At 41.8% G+C, this 14,027-nt stretch overlaps 1 protein-coding gene across 2 annotated transcripts in view; it reads right to left on the minus strand.

Annotated features, from left to right (window-relative positions):
- ALPK3 (alpha kinase 3) overlaps window positions 1-14,027 on the minus strand; it is a 105,019-nt gene that overhangs the window by 78,790 nt on the left and 12,202 nt on the right. For both annotated transcript variants that reach the window (XM_078773039.1, XM_078773038.1), the window contains exons 2-4: window positions 4,061-4,192; window positions 3,077-3,198; window positions 2,406-2,523 (exon numbers count right to left, since the gene is read on the minus strand). In XM_078773039.1, the coding sequence (XP_078629165.1) occupies window positions 2,406-2,523; window positions 3,077-3,198; window positions 4,061-4,173 (353 nt within the window). In that variant the 5' untranslated portion in view covers window positions 4,174-4,192. The remainder of the gene's footprint in view (window positions 1-2,405; window positions 2,524-3,076; window positions 3,199-4,060; window positions 4,193-14,027) is intronic.

The following is a 14,027-nucleotide window of genomic DNA, read 5'->3' on the forward strand; positions in this document are numbered from 1 at the left end:
CAATCATCTCACGAGGAGGCTGATACACGTATAATAGTGCATGCCAAGGCGGCCTATATGGATGGATACGAACGGATCATAGTCTCGTGCAGGGACACCGACGTATTGGTACTGCTCACACACTTCGCGGGACAATTAAGTGGAGAGCTCTGGATGAGAGCTGGCACAAGGCAGCAACGGCGTTATGTGGCTGTGCAGGACATACAGTTGACACCGACCATGCAGCGTAACATCCTGGCGTACCATGCGGTTACAGGATGTGACACAGTCAGTCAACCAAGTGGACACGGGAAAAAGACGACATGGAAGGTATTCCAGCAACACGGAGCATTGCTTAATGACCTCGGACGTGGCACACTGTCAGAATCCACCATACGGAGTGTGGAAGAGTTCTTCTGCCGCATTTACTCACCAGCTTCGGACGAAACTAACATCAACGATGTGCGATACCGCATGTTTCAAAAGGGCACCAAAGACCAAGAAAAGCTTCCGCCAACTCGAAAATGTCTTGAGCAACACATCAAACGCGCACACCACCAGGCTCAGGTGTGGTACCAGGCAGATGTACCAATCCCTGAAATCGAGTCGCCCATTGGAAGTGGATGGTACAAGAATGCTACGAGGAGACTACACCCACACGTCAGTGTGGACGATCCTCTGCCAAACGAGTTCACAGACATAGTCTGCTGCAAGTGCAAAAATTGTGCAACTGCCAGATGCTCTTGTAGGGCCAAGAACTTGAAGTGCATAGCTGCGTGTACCTGTAATAACGGAGTGTGTCACAACCCATACAGTGTGGCAATTGAAACGGACTCTGAGTGACTTAAACACGACATTCTTTTATTTCATTTCATGTACATGTAAACTTGCACATATGCAATTAGCAGCATTTTCAGTCCATGGTTACTTGTTTATATGACATCAATATCATGTTCTTACAAATATTACCAGTCAGCGAATCTTAAGTTTCACTAGGGGGGTGGGTTATGTTTGTTGTAATTAATCAGTCTTATTCACAGTTGTAAACCAATTGTCTGTTACTGTTATGTGAGGGAATAATAATGAATGATTTTGATACCTAAAACATATGCATGGGATGTTTATTTGTGAAGTTATTGCAATTTTTGTTATATGTTTACGGTGAAACCGAAATAATTATTCGGCATTTTTTTGTATTTTTTGCCATTCTTTGTAAAATTTCCCGATATTATCGTATAAACCAATATTTTTACAATATGTATTGTTATTCTGCTCATTTTGACACCAGAAATAAGTTTGTAACTGAATTATTGGTCATTTTATTGACATTTTTGTATTTTCGAGAAAATCAGATATTTCGCGATTGACCTTTTTCACAAAATAACCCACTGTGAGGTCCCAAATCAAAATATCAAGTGTCATCCAGGCTAATATTGCTCAGGAGGTGTCATGGTTCAATCCTAGCATGGGTGCCAGCTTGTAACAAACAGTTACCCCTCATGTGATTTCTGGGCCCTTTTCAGATAATATTCCTAGTCTAAAAGGAATGATCACCAGGTCTGACACACAGGGGAATTATCTTAGTCCCTAGAACTATTTAACACACGAACATCCTTGTATGATCACAGGTATACATTTGATCCGACAAACCGGGCTAAACACAGAACTTATTACAGGTGAGGTTCCCTATCACGACAGCCGGACACCTATCTATGCAGATCTACCTGGATCTAGATATTCCCCCCTACCCCAAATTCATAACAATACCATGCTCTATACATGTTGGTTCTGCTGAAGCAGTTTCTTTGGCTCGGGTAACAATCCTGGACAGGTAACCCACTGACTAACAACTTTAAACTGAGAGTGCAAGAATTTGTAATTTGTTCAGGGTGCCGGTGATAGTTCGCCCATTCTTCATGAAGGACACCGAAAGATCTCTAACGTCCACCAGTTATGGGCATATTCACTGGTACTGAATGTACCCTCTGTTTGGCTGTTAATTTCATAAACATGGCAAATTTGCCATGAGAACAGGCAGTAAATCAGAGCCAATGCCAGTGGATTAGTGGGAGTGAAATGTTTATGTATGGCACTCTTTTCGTAGGATTTTCGATGATAGATATACACAACAAAATTTTTTTTTTGGGAAAAAAAAAGGAGAACAGACAAAAAAAGTGCAAAAAGAAAAGAATATTATTGCAAAAAAGAAGAAGAAGAAGAAAACCAAAGAAACAAGCAAGGAATAATATCAATTTGGAGTTGATAAAACATTTGCACAGAATGAAAACAATTAACACGTGCAATGTTTTGTGAATGAAAGACAACAGGTTAGTGGCAACATCCCAACTGAGTAGTTGTACAAAGAATGTAATATTAAAAGAAAATTTTATTTATTTTAGAAATACATTGCAGAGAACCCAGCATACCTGTAGAGTTTGAGAAAATGCACCTTTCCTTCTTTACGTATCTCGTACTTGGGCAGACCGCACAGTCGGTCTAATTGTTCATCGTCCCTGTACCACAAAACCTCTGGTTCCGGGTGTCCTGTGGGAATTTAAGCCAAGTGTCAATTTGTCAAATTAATTATTTATGCAGTTTCTCAGGCTCATGGAGGAGATGGTTTCGATGCCAGACAACTCAGGATTTGATGTCAGACGTACACGGCCATTGACCTTGGGGGAATTTAATTTACGGAACACACTGAGTCCCCGCAGATTTAAGGAGAACATTCCCTCCCAATAGAGTGCCAACCCACGGGGTTTGTCAATGCTCTATCCTCTAAATGCTGAGCATGAAGAGAAGAAGCAGCACTGGCAGGCTAAATTACCATGTCTTACCCATGTCGGTCTTACCCATGCCAGTCGACTTTAAAAATAAACTCTTTTGAAATATTTAAACAAAGGAATGTGGCACTTCCTGTGTAAAATGTGATAATGTATAAAACTGAGCAAAATGCAAAATCGCCCTTGGATTCAATTAAGTTTCAAAGGTCACGTGATGAATGACAGCCAATCGAATACTAGATTTATCAAGATTATCTCACTTTATCACACATAACACCTATCAGTGAGTGTGGTGAGAGATGAGTGTAGCTCACCGGTTATGGTGCATGTAAACTTCACATCCGTGTTCTCGCTGATCGAGCGAGATGCAAGGCCACCATTGAACATGGGAGAGGTTTCCTCTGCCAATTGCTTGCGAATGAGGCACAAAGTGTACCTGCCATGAGGGATGGAAGAAAAACATGGATTCATTAACCTCGCCAGAGGTGTGTATTGCATTTGGGTCCGTTTGTTTGTTTGTCTGTCTGTATGTTTGTCTGTCTGTCTGTTTGTCTGCACAGAATGTGAGTATTTTTTTCTCTGCAACCGTTGGTCCGATTGCCAAGAAATTTTCACTGTAGGAGCGCCACTTCCTGTAGAATTTTTAATGGTAATTATGACATCATAGATCACGTGGTATGGGCGTCATCTTGGAAAAAACGAAAAACTTTGCACCACTATATATCTGAAACGGCTCCATGGAAAAAAATGAAACATGGCTCATTGTCAAGTACTCTCCATGGTGGGGAACAACATGTATTCATGATTATGTCATCGGTGCCTTCATTATGACGTCATAATTAGACAAGTTGAACGCTTGATCCGATCAGTTTGAAATTTATTGAGCATGATCTATACAAATATTGTGCAGGGGAATTAAATTGATGATGTCATTGGTCACGTGGTTTGGCAGCCATATTGGATTGAGATAAATCTACGTCACCAATATACTACACAAACACAGTAGCTAATAAACACCACACAGAATACACCACACAAACACATCCTGGCGAGGATCTGCAATCTCTGTTTGCTCTTTCTTGTTTATCATGTAAAACGATCGATTTCACTCACTTACCAGCTGTTACATAAACCTCAAGGTTTAGATTGGTGAGTCATCAATCACTGCATGAGCTTGATTTCAAGTTTTCAAGTCAAAAAGATTTCAAGAGGATTTCAAGAAGGAGATTTCAAGAAGATTTCAAGTTAAGGGCTTGAGTCAAGTGATTTGGATTTGGATTTGCTGCTAAATCGCTCACCTGCTGTCAGAGTTGAGTGTCCCATCATGAGGTCCTTCATCCAGAGATACTTTGTTCCCCGTCCAGTCCCCATTCTGCATTCCATTCATCTTCAGGGTCTTTCGTGACCCCATCTCTTAGTTTTGTGTCTTCCTGTTTTAAAGAAAAACTGCATGATCAAAGAAATGCACAAGAAAAGTTAGCCACCATTAATGCATACCATAAAGAAGCCATTTTTTACTACAAGGGTATTGACAAATTAAAGTCATTGCTAAAATATATTTAGAAAACTATTTAAATATATATATATATATATTTCTTGCGAGTAAGATAATCAGCTCTATGGGATAAATCAACAGGATGTTGATTGAGGTATGCTAACCATCGTGGGAAGTAAGGAGAAGCCGACGTTTCGGGGGTTGGACGCTCTTCCAACTTTTGATTTATCAACCCTCTCCCTTTGACCTGTGAATCCTGACATCTCTGCCTCTTCCTCCATGCTTGATGCCATTTTAAGTTCCTCCCTTCCATCCGCATGCATGTGTATATATTAATCAAGAAGATTGTTGTTGTTGTATAACCCCAGACAGTTCTCTCAAACAAGCCCGTGGGACGGAGACAGCTGATCGATCTTGCAGGAACGACCCAGAGATCCCCCACATCCAGGACCAGGATGGTTTACGTGTACCCCTGCCTTCATGAAGTCAGGGCCACGGCAGAGTTAGAGAGAACGTTAGAAGGAGAGTTATAGAGAGAGAGAGAGAGTCAGAGAGAGAGTTAGAGAGAGAGTTAGAAGGAGAGAGAGAGAGTTAGAAGGAGAGAGAGAGAGAGAGAAGGAAGGAAGGAAGGAAGGAAGGAGGGAGGGAGGGACAAGTGGGAAAGGGATAGTCCATGGGGATCAATCGGCACTCTGACTGTGCTGCCCTGGCAAATTTTGGCAGCAGGGAAGAATAGGGAAGATTTGGCCCCAACTTGCATTGGAGGGGGGGGGGGGGGGGTACAACTCCAATAGTTGTTCAAGAAGATTGTTGTTTACACTTGTAACAAAAATGTAATTATTAATTAAATAATTGCAATACGAGACTCGACTGCTCGACAATAATGAATGATGCCCCAATGTCCTTGTTTAAGGTAGTACAGGATCGTGCGACCACTCATTAGACTTGGTGTAGTCCCAGGGAGACTGAGGACCCTTTGCATATTAATTTCCATTCTACATACAAAAACAAAACATACAAAAATTTCCTGGTGTCAGGAAGGGCATCCGGCCAGAAAAACATTGCCTCAAAAAGAGAACCATGACAATTACAACTACATATGGGCAGGGTACAGCCCGAAGTACCCCGTGGGGGACCCCACCACCTCTCGTCAAAACTCCAGGTGGGGAACCCGATCGAAGCAAGGGGGGAAATCACTCTATTTATGAAGACGAAACGTCTGATGCCCGAAGTGGAGATCGGTTTCTGAGGTTTGGGACATGGAATGTAGGGGCAATGACAGGGAGATCAGGAGAAGTGGTGGAAGTATTGGTCAGAAGAAGAGTGGACATATGTTGTGTGCAGGAGACGAGATGGAAGGGAAGTGGTGTGAGAATGGTGAAGAGTAGGCAGGGACAGAAATACAAGTTTGTTTGGCAAGGGTGCCCGGAGGGCGTGAATGGTGTTGGTGTCCTGTTTTCTGAGGAGTTTGTAGACAGTGTGGTGAGTGTGACTAGAGTGAGTGAAAGGTTGATGATGGTGAAAATGATGATTGGAAAGCTATTGGTGAACGTCATCTCGGGATATGCTCCGCAGGTTGGTCGGAGCGATGAAGAGAAGGACAAGTTCTGGTGTGCGATAGAGAAGCTGATGGAAAATATGAAAGATGAGGAAGTTGTTGTGGTAGGAAGAGACCTAAATGGACATGTGGGAAGGACTATGGACAGTTTTGAGGGAGTTCATGGGGGTTATGGATATGGTGTGAGAAATGGAGAAGGTGAAAGGATTTTGGAGTTTGCTGATGGAGCTGATTTGTTGATTTGTAATACTCAGTTCCAGAAAGAGGATAATAAGCTTTTTACATACATGTCTGGTGGGTTGACGACAACCATTGACTACCTGATGGTGCGTAGGCGAGATAGGGGACACCTCGGGGACACAAAGGTGATCCTGGGGGAGGAGGCTGTTTCACAGCACCACTTGGTTGTCTGCGACATAAGGGTGAAAGGTGCGAGGAGATCTCGGTGGGTGAAGTACGAACCGAGAATGAAGGTGTGGAGGTTGAAAGAGGTGACAGTGAGGGAGGCATTAAAAAAGAGGCTGAGTTGGGTAGAGGATGATGTGGTTGAGCTTGAAAGTGGTTGGATGTCAATGAAAGATAGTCTGTTGGGAGCCGTTGGTGAGGTATGTGGATGGACAAAAGGACCACCGAGGCACTTGGAAACATGGTGATGGGGTGATGAAGTTGGAAAGAGGATTGACGAGAAGAGGAAGAAGTTCAAGGAGTGGCAGAAGGCGAAGGGTGCGGGGGCAGAAAAAGCAGAGCATGAAAGTTATAAGGCAGCCAAGAAGGCTGCAAAGAAAGAGGTATCAAAGGCGCAGGAGGCATGTAGGAAAATGTTCGGAGAACATTTGGATTCGGAAGAGGGTCAGAGAGCAGTATTCAAGATTGCAAAGCAGATAGCGAAAGAGAGGTGTGATGTGATGGGGCTGAGTTGCTTGAAGGATGAAGTGGGACAAATCTTTGTGGACCCAGATGGAATTAAAGGAAGATGGGAGAGACATATGGAAATGCTGTTGAATGTGGAGAATGAATGTGATGGCAACATCGAGTGTAACCCAGTTTTAGGACCGGCAGAGAAGATAACTGAGAAGGAAGTTGAGGAAGCGATAAAAGCAATGAATAGTAGAAAAGTGGGAGGGCCGACGGGAGTTGTGGGACATATGTTGAAGGCAGCAGGAAGTTGGGGTGTGAAGAGAATGACAGAGATCTGTAATCTGGTGGTGAAAGAAGGCCACATTCCAGTGGATTGGGAAATGAGTACCCTCGTCCCTCTATACAAGGGGAAAGGTGACCCTCTGGTCTGTGGCTCGTATCGAGCGATAAAGTTATTGGAGCATGGAATGAAGGTATTGGAAAGGGTGTTGGAGAGGAGGATTAGGAATAAAGTGAAGATTGACGAAATGCAGTTTGGATTTATGCCAGGAAGAGGAACGACAGATGCGCTTTTTATTGTGAGGCAGTTGCAGGAGAAGTACATGGAGAAGAGGAAGAAGTTGTTTCTTGGGTTTGTTGATCTGGAGAAAGCATTCGATAAGGTTCCATGCAAAGTATTGACATGGGCATTGAGGAAGTTAGGAGTGGAGGAATGGTTGATCAGAGTAGTGATGGCAATGTACAAAAGAGCGTGCACAGCTGTAAGGACGAAGGACGGGAACAGTGGTGAGTTTGAGGTGAAGGTGGGAGTGCATCAAGGGTCGGTACTAAGTCCACCACTATTTGTAGCTGTGATGGAGGTGCTGGCTCAAAACGTAAAGGAGGGTTTACCATGGGAGTTGTTGTATGCAGATGATCTGGTGTTGATTGCGGAAAGTATGGATGGACTGAAGGAAAAGATGAACAAGTGGAAGAAATGTATGGAGACAAAAGGTCTGAAGGTGAATATCGGAAAGACGAAGGTAATGGCAAGTGGGAAAGCATGTGGTGAGGTGGAAAGAACTGGGAAGTGGCCGCGTGCTGTGTGCAGGAAGGGTGTCGGAGTGAACTCCATTCAATGTACAATGTGCGCTGAGTGGGTTCATCAAAAATGTAGTGGTCTGAGAGGGTCATTAACCAGTGTGGCAGCTACATTCAAATGTAAGGTGTACACAGAGTGAGCTGCAGATGGAGGAAATGTTGAGTTGTATCTTGGAGACGGCGTGAAGCTGGAAGGTGTGAAAACATTTTGCTCCCTCGGAGACGTGCTGAATGGAGAAGGTGGATCAGACTCGGCAACGGTTGCTAGAGTGAGATGTGCATGGAAGAAGTTTCGGGAACTGAGTAGCGTGCTGATGATGAGGGGAGTGTCGTTGAAGCTGAAGGGAAAGGTGTATGCTGCATGTGTGAGAAGTGTTATGATTTATGGGAGTGAGACATGGGTAATGCACGTAGAGCAGCAACGAAGGCTGGAAAGGGTGGAAATGCGAATGGTTCGGTGGATGTGTGGAGTATCGTTGAGAGAGAGGAAGACAAATGATGAATTGTGAAAGATGATGGGAATAGAGCCTGTGATTGATGCTGTGAAGAGGAACAGGTTGAGATGGTTTGGTCATGTGTTGAGGAAGGATGAAAGTGACTGGTTGAGAAGAGTGATGGAAATGAATGTAGAACGAAGTAGAGGACGGGGAAGACCGAGAAAGACTTGGCTAAAGATGGTGGAAGAAGAAATGCGGGCAAGGGTGTTAACACAGAGAGATGCAGAAAATAGGGCAAAATGGAGAAGATTGTCATGGGGACCGCAAGGCTAACCCCCGCTCTAGCAGGGAAAATAGCCTTAAAATGCATGTTGTTGTTTGTGTTGTGTACAAAAACAAATATTTCCATCATGTAATTGTTTTGATTCCTCACAGAGCATCAAACTTTCCTTCTCTCCACCAAAGGGGGCGCTCAACTTATGGCGCTGATAAACCAACGCAAATGGTATTTCTCGTTATTACATAAATTTGATAAATAATTTCTAGTTTTCATTGTGACGTTGACCTTGAGCATGTGAAAATAACGCAGTACAGTAAATTTTGGGGAAATTGGCCCAGGGGTTTGGAGACATATAAGGAACAAACAAACAAATAGACGGACTTGCTTTCATATATACTAGAATATAAGACCCGTCGCTTCGCCGACGGAAACAGCAATCTTTGCTGTAATGGCTAATCTATGGGGCAAGAACAAAAAAGGATTCCTGGGAGATTTTTTTTTTTTTTTGTATACAAGATCGAGGCTCATGTAAGAGCTAACATTAATCACACAAAAAAAAAACGGACACATAAAAAACATATAATAAAGGGAGCTTGAGACAAGATGGGGAGAGAGAGGGAAGCACACAAGTACAACAGCAGAGAACATGGGCATCAGGAGATCTGTGGGAGGGAGAGGACTTGCTTGGGGGGAGGCAAGGGGGGATCCTGCCCTCTGTGTGGGGATAACCAGCGTTGCGCGTTCGTGTTTTCAGATTCCACACGTCCCATGTTCCATACGCACAAAACGACCTTTGTAAAAAATCTATATAATAATACCGTAAGGACTCGACTTTGTTATCCCTTTTACGCCGCACCCAGTGACCCGATGCCCACGGCACTAATGCATTTTCCATCTACGAACCGCGCTCTTTGTTTATCACGTACAGCCATACTCAAAAAATCTGAATTCGCCGACTTTGGGACCCATAAGCATCCGATTATCGGCCGATACGACGCCATCTTACGACACCATCGTATTGGCGTCTGCTGGGCGAAGGCGATGCGAGCCGTCCGCTGATTGGACAGTCGAGTGGTGTGATGGGTGGTGTGAACCAAATGGTCTTTTTATTCCCTTGAACATTTTAAATTAGGATATATAAGGAAACGTCTTTATCGTCATTTTAATAAAGTTAAATGGAGTGACGTTGCGATACTCGGGGTGCGTTGCATAAATCCTCGTAACTCAGAGAGGTGTAGCAGGTGGCGAGACGTAAGGAAGCTTAAAGATAACGAGCTGAAAACAGACGAACGATATCCCTTCCGTGGATGTTCCACGGGTTTCACATCTTTATCGTCATTTTAATAAAGTTAAATGGAGTGACGTTGCGATCAGTGAGTTGTACTTGTATACGAAGAGATAAAAGGATGGCATTGACTTCGAGACGGTACGTGATAGTTGGCTGCGGCTGGCTGATGCCACGTTTTTTTTCTTCTTTTTTTCCCCAAGTGCCATGGATGCTGATGGACATAATAAAGGTATCGGCTGATCTCTCATCGTAATATTACCCAATGGAAATGAACTGTTTCTTTGTTTGTCATTTCCTGTGCAATAATGTCAAATTGATAAGTCAGACACCCTTTTCTATTGACAGCTGCTCTCCTTTTCGATGGCATCGTCTATTGATATGCATGTTCCTCTTTCATATAATTTTACACATTCACAATCAGTATTTCAATTCTTGCAGACATTGGAAAGGAAGTTGACTCACAGGCCAACTCTCTGGTTCAATCACAGGCCGACGCACAGGCGATGTAATTGTGAGTAGCATTTTTGCACAAGTGAAAATTGATCTTTCTTCCTAACTCTTACTCGGACAAGCAAATCCCCTATGCCATCCATAATGGTACACTCTATCCATACACCACATCCTCCCTTCCGTGGATGTTCCACGGGTTTCGGCTAGTATATATATATATTTTGCATCACAAACCTTCCGGGAGTTGCCTGAATCCACCAGAATTGGATTTATTGAAATCCGTTATTCTGTTCTCAAGTTATAACACGACAGACAAACAGACAGACACGGCTCCTTTTATAATATAGATACCGTGTGTATATATATATATATATATATATATATACTAGCTTGGCTCGGCTCGCGCATCGATACTGAGGAACGGGCTTATTTTAGCTGAGGCTAATTAATGACTGTACCTGAGTGGTTGTGTTGTCATGATTTTCACCAATCATAATACAAACAATTGCTTTGCACAAATGTATTTGTTGTGTTTGTGATATTACATTTTTATAGGCAATTTAGGTTGAAGATTTAGGTTGAATGTTTTTTTTTCAAGAAAGAACCCCTCAGCACACACATAGGGGAGGGGTAGGTGCAGACTGGAAGTTTGGGACGATTACACCTCACCACCACGTAATTCAAAACACCTCACCACCACGTCATTTAAAAACACCTCACCACCAAGTAATTCAAAACACCTCACCACCACATAATTCAAAACACCTCATCACCAACTAATTCAAAACACCTCACCACCACCTAATTAAAAACACCTCACCACCACGTAATTATAAATACCTCACCACCACGTAATTCAAAACACCTCACCACCATGTGATTTAAAAACACCTCCCACCATGTGATATTAAAACACCTCACCACCACATCATTTAAAAACACCTCACCACCACATAATTCAAAATACCTCACCACCACGTGATTCAAAACCACCACAACGTTATTAAAAACACTTCACAACCACGGAAACAAAAGTTTGAGGGAGTCGTTAAGTGACAACACAGACACTGCCCAGATGTGTCGATATATAGATAAATGACTGTATCCGAGTAGCCGTTTTGTCATGGTTTAAACCAATCATAATTCAAACAATTATTTTGCACAAATGTATTTGTAATATACGTGATATCACATTTTATAAACAATTGAAGTTGAAAAAAAAAAATTCCCCCAAAAGAATTCCAAAAAAAAAAAAAAAATAATTGGAAAATTTTTCAAAGAAAATACCCTTAGGACATACCGACGGGAGAGATATGTGCATTCCAGAAGTTTGGTACAATTTCACAAAAGTTTGAGAAAGTAGTTCAGTGACAACACAGGACAACACAGGACAGGACAGACGCTGCACAGATATATATATATTTATATATATGTATGTGTGTGTATCAATATTATAATTAATTTAATTTACTGTTCATATTCTGTCACAGAAGGCATCAAATGTTTTTGGTAGACAGATTCTGGGTTCTGGCTTACAATGTCTCATGAATGGTCACTACGATATCGGTGTAGGACCATCAATTAAACCTGGTGTAGAAATTTAACAGATGTGGAACACACACCTAGATGACACACACACACACCTAGATGACTCTAGATGTGAGAAAAATTGACAATGCCTCAGTGTGAAAATCCGCCACACAATCTCATCATAATGGAAGGAATGTGATGGTAAGAAACACGACACCAGATATTCATTGAAATGTCACTTCACATGAGAGGTTACCCAAAATTCAACGGACCGTAAAAGTTTTTTTTTAAACAATGATCTAAGGTTTATAACATAACTTGTGATGTATGAGCATAACAAACATGGGATGGGGTATGCTGGGATTTTAACATGGGTCTCCTACATCATCAGCCAGTGGTTTCGGCAGGGACACAAAGAGGCTCTGGACACATCACCTACACTAGACAAAATTAGACTCAGAGACTCGTGACTATATTCAGAATAATTCTTCAAATTCATGAGTTGATTAAGTATGTTTAACATTCAATACATGCACGCATAGCGAAAAGCAGGGTTAAACAATTGGTTTACTTCTGTCTGTCTTGTCTGTCTGTTTGTCTGTCTATTTGTCTATTTGTCTGTCTGTCTGTGTTTGTCTGTTGTTTGGCTGTCTGTTTGTCTTTGTTTAGATGTCTGTTTGTCTGGCTGCCTGTTTGTTTGGCTGTCTGTCTGGCTGTCTGTTTGTCTATTTGTCTGTCTATTTCTTTGTCTTTTTGACTGTCTTTTGCCTGTCTTTTTGTCTGTCTGTCTGACTGTTTGTCTGTCTATTTCTCTGTCTATTTCTCTGTCTTTTTGTCTGTCTTTTTGCCTGTCTTTTTGTCTGTCTTTGTCTGTCTGGCTGTGTTTGTATGTCTGTCTGTTTGTCTGCAAATGCCAGTTTATGGTTGAGGAGCGTTAACATGTATTTCACAATATATTTTCACCAGACAAACAGACGGACATATAGCTCGAATTATTGTTAACAACCTCACAAGCACAAGGACATGATGTTCTTCCATCCAACTTGGACTGACTGTATTTTCCAGTGTGGCCAACCATGTGGGGGATCGTTAACATCCACAGGCAAGCACAAGCAACACCACCTTGCACAGCTTGTTTGTTTATAACTCAGGGTATTGCAAAGCTCATGGGAATGTTTTAACCCCTCTAAATAAGAATAAAGTACAGGAAACCTGTTATTACATGGTTACCCTGCTTACAATGGTAAAGGCATCATCCATTTACCATTTGGGACTCAATTCAGGTAACTAATTGATAAATGAACTCAAAGCACAAGACTGTTACAAAACTGGAAAGCCCACTTACCACAAGGTTAAAGTTTGGTTCACAAGTAGATATTTATTCAGGTTACCCAAAGGTCAACACTACTGCAAAATATCATCCACCTTCAAGATGAGGTGCTGCTGAAGCAATCTTATGACAAGGAATACACGAGGTCTGACGTCAGCAATCAAAATAACAAGAAGAGCTATTTTTCAAATTTGATTGAGCTGCAAAATTGCAACATTTGTAATGCAACATGCATGAGGATGATGCAACAACAACAAAAAATTGCAACATTTGTAATGCAACATGCATGAGGATGATGCAACAACAACAAAAAATTGCAACATTTGTAATGCAACATGCATGAGGATGATGCAACAACAACAAAAAATTGCAACATTTGTAATGCAACATGCATGAGGATGATGCAACAACAACAAAAAATTGCAACATTTGTAATGCAACATGCATGAGGATGATGCAACAACAACAAAAAATTGCAACATTTGTAATGCAACATGCATGAGGATGATGCAACAACAACAAAAAATTGCAACATTTGTAATACAACATGCATTAAGATGATGCAACAACAACAAAAAATTGCAACATTTGTAATGCAACATGCATGAGGATGATGCAACAACAACAAAAAATTGCAACATTTGTAATGCAACATGCATGAGGATGATGCAACAACAACAAAAAATTGCAACATTTGTAATGCAACATGCATGAGGATGATGCAACAACAACAAAAAATTGCAACATTTGTAATACAACATGCATTAAGATGATGCAACAACAACAAAAAAATGCAGCATTTTGAGAGCCGCTATCTATATAAATATGTGATGGTACTTGTCAAACGAGAGAGTTCATAGAACTGAGGTAGGTATATACTTCAATTTTAAATACCATTTTTTTATTCCGGAAGTTTACTTTCATAGCCATATTGGCAGAGGCTTCTTCATCCCGATACT

This window comes from Myxine glutinosa, chromosome 2 (genome assembly GCF_964187855.1).
Source record: "Myxine glutinosa chromosome 2, kmMyxGlut1.1, whole genome shotgun sequence".
Classification (NCBI taxonomy): Eukaryota; Metazoa; Chordata; class Myxini; order Myxiniformes; family Myxinidae; genus Myxine; species Myxine glutinosa.